This window comes from Lolium rigidum, chromosome 3 (genome assembly GCF_022539505.1).
Source record: "Lolium rigidum isolate FL_2022 chromosome 3, APGP_CSIRO_Lrig_0.1, whole genome shotgun sequence".
NCBI lineage: Eukaryota > Viridiplantae > Streptophyta > Magnoliopsida > Poales > Poaceae > Lolium > Lolium rigidum.
Window position 1 is genome coordinate 359944231 of NC_061510.1, and position 9058 is coordinate 359953288.

A 9058-nucleotide genomic window follows, 5' to 3' on the forward strand; every position below is an offset into this window, starting at 1 on the left:
TATCGGACTGGACCGTGAATCTGTACCGTCTTCCTGTGTACCGGGTCTAGTTGGGCTTGTGCGTGGGCTGTGGCCTGCATAGCGGGAGCAACTCCGGGACCAGCAGCCCACCATACCCATAACTGGGCCAGCCTGCCTAGGATGGCTGCAGCTTCTGATTCGCACGTCCGGTTCTATACACACAAGCTGCGGAGAGCGAACTATCGAAGAAGAAAGAAACAAGCCGCGGCGAGCAGAAGCAGCGGACGCACGGCGGTGGCGGTTGGCCCTGTGGAGCCATGGTGCAGCCCGCCACTCTCTCGTGCGACACCGGGACTCACTCAGATCTTCCGCAGGACGGCCAGGAGGAAGCCGGGCCGCCGCGCCCGCGGAGGCCGCCCGCGTTCTACAGCTCCGTGTTCGCGCAGGTGCGCAGCCCGCTCGACGAAATGCCGCAACGAGCGTAGCCGACCATTTCCTTGTTTTTTGAGTCCCTCTGGGAGGCGTGATAGATGATGATTCTCGCTTTATCGTTCGTGCTCGCAGATTGAAGAGGTGGGGTGGGGGCGGCTGGCGAGCGCCGCGGGCGACGACGGCGTGTCCTGCCTTGCCTTCCGCGTCCTGTAAGATTTTCTGTCCTACTCTTGAATATACCAATGTACGGTCCGAGTGACGTTTCAGTGTTGTATTCTATTAATGCATTTGCTCCTTGATCTGATGGTTTGGAGTGAGCTGTTTGTCGTTCAGTGAGACTAGCGCAAACCACTGCCTGAAGGCAATGCATATGGTTGTATTCTGTGAATTTATGGCCTGTGGTGTCTCTGATTGTCAGGGATGAACATGGACGGCAACATTTACTGGAGATCACACTGCCCATGAACTACCCAGCATGTCCTCCTTCAATCGCAGCGGTATGTTTCATCAAATTTCCAATGCCTCTGCCAAGATCGTTTTTTATGACATTGTGCAATCTCGGTTATTTCCGAAGGTTCACAGACCTATATGGTTGTCTACCTTTACAGGATGTTCCTTATCTCCCTAAATTACAGTGGTCAAAAAGCTCGAGACTCAAGGATGTTGTCAGTCAGTTCCAAGAGGTAGGCGAAAATATTGTTTTTCCACTCATGAGCTTATTATTCAGAGGTCATCACGTATCAACTTTTTTATGTTGTTTGCACACAATTAGCACCTGAAGGTATTGCAAGATTACTGGTCTACAATGGATGACATCAATAAGGCCCTTTGTGTTGTTGATCCGACAAAGCCGGCATATGCTATGTCTCATCGTCGTATAGCTTTAGGTGATGATTGCTATATTTTACTAAATGTTGATGCGCAGAAGCCCAGCTCCTTACCAGAGTAAGCTATGATGTCATTTCTGTACTTCAAGGGAAGCACAATTAGCTCAGATGTCATTTCTGGCTGTCATTGATCACCAACACATTTTACAGGTGCCGCTTCCTGGGCACAGATGGGAAACTGGAGAGGCTGATAAAGAATTGGAGAAAAAATCGCAATAGATGGTATATTCTCAGCTTTCCTAGATTATTAAGTGTTGTTACATTCTATAATTATCTAGTCCTATATGCTGAAACAATATGTTGCGTTCAGCTATTTAATAACCTATCGAAGGTAGTTCTGCTTTTAACTGATACCAGTTTCTTGTTTTCTGAAAGATCTATGAGTGCGTTCTTGTAATACTAAAATATAAGAGTGCATAAATGAAAATTTCCTAGTGTTACATTGAAGGCCATGCAACAAGGTACTATTAATGTGTTTGTTTTTGTTACTAGGAGTGCAGACAAAAAGTTCCATGAAAACCTGGCAACCGTCTTAGATTTCGCACTGCCGCAACCCCCTTCTATCAGCATCAAAGATGATCAGCCAGCTGATTGTGGAATATGTTATGCCACACATCTGCCAACTGGTGAGCTGATTTACTCTACTCCCTGTTGCAATCATTTTTCCTATAACATAATCCGTGACTATAAGTCTTGTGCCTTTGCTCCTGAAGATGATGAACTTGGGACTCAAAGTGGATGTGCGACGGACTACACATGTGAAAACTCCAGCTGTAGCAGAGCTTTCCATTCTGTATGCTTGAGAGATTGGTTGCGAGCAATCACTACGACGAGGCAGTACGTCTAAATGAGAACCCCTAAACCCTGTTTGGATGAGGGGTAATACTTGGTTCAAAAATTTACGAAGTATTATCGTTCATCCAAACATCCTCTAAAGCAATTATTTTCCCTCCAGATTGCATCGGAGTATCATAGTATCATTAGATCGTTTCCTCACAAGTTTTCAGTGTGTTTACAGGTCATTCGATGTTCTGTTCGGGAACTGCCCTTATTGCAGTGAGGCTGTTGCTGTGAAGATAACTGACCGCTAACTTGGCCTCACGTTTGTTTACAAAATGAGGCACCAAGATTATCTCAATGTTAGCAAGTGATTGATCTGACCCTGACCTATATTATAAAAAAAAACTTGTGTTCGCACTTAATTTCATCACACTTGTGTTCCTAACAAAGGTTTCTGCTGTCCCGGCAAAACAAAAAGGTTTCATATGAACTAAGAAAATACAACTTGACAAAAATATGGTCTAGATTGCTAAATAGAACCCCAAAAGTCTTTTAAGCTGTTTTCCGTTGCGGTCGGGCCGTGGTCGATATGCCAGGGGCCAGTGTTCCATATGTACTCAAGATTTTTCTTTCTTTCTGGCCAGATGATCTCAACAATGGAGTGCGTTACTACTCTGTCCGACAGCCTGCTCATCAGCTCATGTCCATGTGCATCAAATTTGTGCACGTAATACATCACCGCACCATTTTGCATGCTAGGAATTATTTCCTGCTCGAAACAATACCCAATGCTTGCAATTTTTATCAGAACGTTTTTGTGCGCATGTAATTATTATTGTAGTGATCCATGTGCTTTAACTTGAATGCAGTGTGCGGATAAATAGAAACACAAACTCTTGAACCAATCATGTACACACACGCATATGATATGTTTACCGACCGGTTTCCAATTAAAAAGTGTAACCATGAAATATTTAGTGACTAAGATATAATTGTATAATTATATGTAGGATTGTGGTGCATCCATAGAATATGTGATATGTGAGAGACTTACATCCGCGTTAACTCGGCCATGCCACTATTGAACTGCATCCCTCATATTTATTTCATATTGATAAGAAATTGTACTACGAGAAAGCCCATTTTACCCACCATGCCTTATAGAACAGTACTAACATTCAGAGCAACATGTCCTCCTTATCAATCCTTCAATATATATACCACTCACGTCTAAGTTGTCTATTAGCATATACACATCGGAAATTCAATTCGGCTCCCGGGTGCGTATGCTCCCTCTACCAAAAAATCATATTTCAAAATGTCGAAAAATTTAGACAAAAAATTCTACATGTACATCTCCATAATATACGTGCGTTCATCAAGTTTCACGAAAAACCAATATTTTATGTGACCTATATAAAAAAAAGATAAAGTTTATCTTGTGAAAGCATTATTTTTAGCACTGAATTTTGTCTTTTTTACACACGTCACATGATAAGTCGATTTTTTATGAAACGACTTTGTGAGCACGTAGCACGTGAAGATGTACGTGCGAACTTTAGTTTTAATTTTTTTTTTAAATTAAAATGTATGTAAGATGCATTTCAAAATATAGGGAGCATATGCACCCATGTTCCAAAACACCGCTCCCCATACACATCCACTATGATTTGTGTGGTTGAAAAATCAGTACAAAAGAAGTAGATGCAGCAAGTATGGGCGGTCCATACAGTGATAGAATCACGTATGTGATGCACCTAGTGTTTCCATTCATTTTGTTGGAATTGTAGGTATTGGGAAAAAGCTAAATAGTGCCCAAATGTACAAATGAAATTGCTTGTTTACATGTATGTAGTTTCACGAGCAGTAGCGTAGACAAGCCCCACTAAACAGTAGTCTGGACCTTCTTTACGCAACTTTAGGGCATCTCCAACCGCGCGACCCAAACCCGTCCGCGCGTCCGTTTGGGTCGAGCCGGACAAAAACGCGGCCCAGCGCGGGGACGCACCGCAAAAGCGGACGGCCGCGGCGTCCGGAACGACGCAAACCCGGCCCAAATCTGGGCTAGGTTTGCGTGGCCGCGGATGGCCGCCGTCCGCTCGCGTCCGGGCGCTGGTCGCCTCGTCTCCCTGGGGCCCACATATCGGTGACCAGGGAGTCTATTTAATGGGGACTGGAGGAGATCTGGTCCTCCACTCCAATCCCCACTCCACTCCCCGCAGCGAAACCGCCGCCATGGCCAAGCGACGGTTCGCTTCCGCCAACGACGACGAAGCGAGCAGCAGCCGCCGTCGCCCGCCGGCGCTGCGGGCTGCGGGAAGAAACCGAGGCGGCCTCGGCGCGGCATTGCCGCAACCGCCGCCTCTCCTGCTCGAGCCGAAGCCCGAGTCCTCGGAGGAGGACCCGGACCTCCGCGCCGCGCTGATGATCTCGGCGGAGGAGGAGGCGAAATGGCCGCACCTCCATGCGGCCATTCGCACCTCCGAGATGGAGGAGGCGACGCGGCGGGAGGTCGAGGAGGCGGAGGGCTGGGAGCTCTACGCCCAGGCCCGCTAGGCGTGTCGGGAGGAGGAGGAGGCGGCGCGGCGGGAGGAGGCCAGGCGCCGCACCGACGAGGAGCGCCGCGCGGAGCAGCGGCGGCAGGAGGACAGGCGCCGCGCGGACCAGCGGCGGCGCCAGGAGGCCGGGCGCCGCGCCCGGCGAGGAGAGCGGCGGCGCCTCGGGGAGGAGGCGCCGCTCCGTGCGCCGCCGCGGCCTCGGGTGGCTCCGGACCCCCGCTCGCCGTGGGAGGAGGCCCTGTGGTCTCCGTGGCCGGAGTCCCCGGCGCGGTAGAGCCACAACGGCGCCTCGCCGCCCGGGGACGTCGTCCACGACGACGACGTCGCCGGCGACGCCCACAGGGGCTAGGCGGCGCACCGGCGGCCACCGCGCCGCCGACCAAACCCTAATAGAGGGTTTTAGTTTAAATTTAAAAGCCCATATAGGGGCTTCTTTTGTTAGTTTTATTTGCCCAAAATAGGGCTATGTACAAATTTGCCCAAAATAGGGCATATGTTCAATGAAATTTCGTTTAAATTTGCCTTTTTTTTTGTTTTCGTGTTTCTCCGGTTATGCGATGCGTCGCGGGCCGCTGTCCGCGTGTCCGCTCGGTCACCCAAACGGCCCAAACCGGACGGCCCAGCGCATCCGTTTGGATCGCGCGGTTGGAGATGCTCTTAATCTTTAAATCTGCTCGGATGAGGACACAGATTGGCACTCTGTGAGATGCATGTCGTGAGTCGCCCTTCTAGTGCTCTACCGAGTTGCCTTTTGTTGCTCCTGTTGTAGAGCCAAGCATGTTCCTCGATTGTTTACATGGACACACTACTTTCTATTCAGTAATTTGTAACATTGATAGTTTACTAGACTGAGGGAAACCGGAAATAAATCCACCAGAACTTGCATTTGTTTTTCTTTGTGTGAAAATGTCACTTTTTATTTTAATATAACATGGTTAGGGTACATCATGTTTTGTTTGTTTCTTATTATACCAATATGTATAAAATCCTAAAGAGCTCTAAGCTCTCTACTCTTCTATTAATATATCGAGCAGCTCACCTGCCGACTTCTCAAAAAAAAAACAATTGTTGGGCCCACATCTCAGTGAACGAGCACTACCTTTCTTTGCTTCGCACGATGCACTGTGTTCAACGGATTTCATTAGCGTTTTTCAGAGCTTTCACACAGAGCGTTTTGCTGTTCGGGACCTTCTCTAGGCCCCGCACCTATCACGCCTCCTGCAGGGAACCAAAAGCAAGAAAATGGTCGGCTACGCTCGGTTCGGCATTTCGTCGAGCGGGCAGCGCACCTGCGCGAACGCGGAGCTGCAGAACGCGGGCGGCCTCCGTGGGCGCGGCGGCAGGGCTTCCTCCTTGCTGTCTTGCGGAAGATCTGAGTTAGTCTCGGGTTCGCGCGAGAGCGTGACGGGGAACACCATGGCTCGAGTGGGCCAACCGCCGTGCGCCGTTGCTTATGTTGTGAAGTGTATATGTGGATTGCCTAGCCCTTTTCATCAGTTTGGACTTTTGGTTCAAGTGGCTAGTGCATGAAGCTTAACATGGTATCAGAGCCCTAGGTCTCAAGTTCAAATCTTGGATTTCACATGGTTTTCGCAATTAAGCCTAAAAATTGTTGTTGCCTCCCTCTTTAGCCACCGTTGTTTCGGTGTGCTCTTCTTCTTTCACGTGTTGACTTTCTCTTCTCCCGTCACACGCGAGTGGGGGTGTTGTGAAGTGTATATGTGGATTGCCTAGCCCTTTTCATCAGTTCGGACTTTTGGTTCAAGTGGCTAGTGCATGAAGCTTAACATGGTATCAGAGCCCCAGGTCTCAAGTTCAAATCCTGGCTTTCACATGGTTTTCGCAATTAAGCCTAAAAATTGTTGTTGCCACCGCTATTTCGGTGTGCTCTTCTTATTTCACATGTTGACTTTCTCTTCTCCCGTCACACGCGAGTGGGGTGTTGTGAAGTGTATATGTGGATTGCCTAGCCCTTTTCATCAGTTCAGACTTTTGGTTCAAGTAGCTAGTGCATGAAGCTTAACAGCTTACTTGCTTCTGCTCGCCGCGGCTTGGCTTGAACACTTATGGCACACATCTGCCTACTGGTTAGCTGATTTATTCTACCCCACGTTGCAATCGTTTTGCCTGTAACATAATCGATGACCATAATTCTTGTGTCTTTGCTCCTGAAGATGATGAACTTGGAACTCAAAGTGGATGTGCGACGGACTACACATGTGAAAACTCCAGCTATAGCAGAGCTTTCCATTATGTATGTTTGCGACATTGGTTGCGAGCAATTACTACGACGAGGCAGTACGTCTAAATGAGAACCAAGCATTATCTCTCATCCAAACACCCTCTAAAGCAATTCTTTTCCCTCCAGATTGCATCGGAGTATCATTAGATTGTTTCCTCACAAGTTTTCTGTCTGTTTACAGGTCATTCGATGTTCTGTTCTTTTTTTGCGAAACACAGTACAAACAAAGACGCTCATACATACGCGCACACACTCACCCCTATGAACGCACACACGCACACCCTACCCCTATGAGCACCTCCAAGAGACTGCGTTGAAGAATTGATCCGGCGGGTCTTGATCTTGACGAAGTCACCACAGGCGCCTCGCTGTCGACGGGAACGTCGCCTCCCACTGAAGAATATTCGGCCTTTATGAGACACCAAAGTGTCAAATCTAGAATTGAACTTTGGTGGGCTGGGGGTGCCACTGCCCTCCTAACCATCCAACCACAGGTTGGTTCTCATTCGATGTTCTGTGCGGGAACTGTCCTTATTGTAGTGAGGCTGTTGCTGTGAAGATAACCGTCCACTAACTTGGCCTCACATTTGTTTACAAAATGAGGCACGAGATTGTCTCAATGTTCTCAATGTTAACAACTGGTTGGTCTGATCGTGACCTATATTATAAAAGCTTGTGTTCACGTGCAATTGCATAGCACTTGCGTTCCTAACAAAGGTTTCCGATGTCCGGGCAAAAAAGGGTTTCAAATGAACTAATAAAATACAACTTGACAAAAATATGTTCTAGATTGCTAAATAGAACAACTAAAGGACTTTATGCCGTTCCGTTGCGGTCTGGCCGTGGTGGATGAGCAGGTTGGACATTGCGGTCGGGCCGTGGTCAATACGCTAGGTGCGACTGTGCCATATAATACTCAGATTTACTTTCTTTCTGGCCAGATGATCTCAACACTGGAGTACGAGCCATGAAATATTTAGTTAGTAAGATATAATTGTACAATTATGTGTAGGATTGTCCTGCATCCATGGAATATGTGACATATGAGACTTTCACCAGGTTAACTTGTATAAGGATACGAACATGTTACTACTGAACCGTATCCCACATATTAATTTCATATTGATAAGAATTTGTACTATGAGATAATCCATTTTACCCACCCACACCTTATACACCAGCACTAACATTCAGAGCAACATGTCCTCTTATCAATCCTTCAATATATATACCAGTCATGTCCAAGTTTTCTATTAGTATATACACATCCACTCTACGATATGTGTGGTTGAAAAATCACTACAAAAGAAGTAGATGGATCAAGTTTTGGGCGGTACATACAGTAATAGAACCACGTATGTGATGCACCTAGTGTTTCAATTCATTTTGTTGGAATTGTAGGCAATGGGAAAATACTAGATAGTGCCCAAATGCACAAGTGAAATTGCCTGTTTGCATGTATGTAGTTTCACGAGCAATAGTGTAGGCAGGACCAACAGAATTGTAGTTTGGACCTTCTTGACACAACTTGTATCCTTAAATCTTCTCGAAGGAAGCGAGTGTCTGGCACTCTGGGAGCTGCTTAGCGCGGGCCACCCTTCTAGTGCTCTACTGAATCGACTTTTGGCGCTTATGTTGTAGACGTAGGCATGTTCATCCGTTGTTTCATGGAAGCACTACCTTCTATTCTAGTAATTTGTAACGTTGATAGTTTCCTAGACTCAGGAGTCCAGAAACAAATCGGCTAGAGCTTTCATTTGTGTTTTCTTTGTGTGAAAACGCCACCTCCTATTTTACTGATTATGTAAGGGAATGTCATGTTTTGTCTATTTCTTATAGGTGTGAACATGTATAAAAGGCGTGCTCTATACACATGTTGTAGAAAAGATCATCACAACATATAAAAAATATCATCACAATAATTGTTATGTATATTAGTTTGATTGTTGTAAGGAAATATGTTTCCATATTTAGCTGGTCTTTTTGAGTGAACAATAAACATACAAGAAAAGTTTGTGCTTATACTTTTTATAACTAAAAATGTAGGGGAGTTCCAACTATTTTCTTGGAGAACAATCAAACTTGGATTGAACTACAAAAGCACAATTTAATTTCTTCTAATTGTGTCATTTTGTATTGAAATTTTATAATCTACAACTATATTTGTTCCACCATGTGATGTAGTAGCTTTCTAAATT

The 9058-nt window shown here is 46.3% G+C and overlaps 1 protein-coding gene across 1 annotated transcript; it reads left to right on the forward strand.

Annotated features, from left to right (window-relative positions):
* The first annotated feature begins 278 nt into the window (after positions 1-278).
* On the forward strand, positions 279-2435 carry LOC124697302 (E3 ubiquitin-protein ligase FANCL). Its single transcript, XM_047229914.1, has 9 exons — positions 279-407; positions 526-602; positions 755-890; positions 1002-1076; positions 1166-1338; positions 1431-1502; positions 1773-1906; positions 1994-2117; positions 2299-2435. Exons 1-9 carry the CDS (start codon positions 279-281, stop codon positions 2369-2371), a joined length of 993 nt encoding a protein of 330 aa, XP_047085870.1. The 3' UTR covers positions 2372-2435.
* Positions 2436-9058: the final 6623 nt, after the last annotated feature.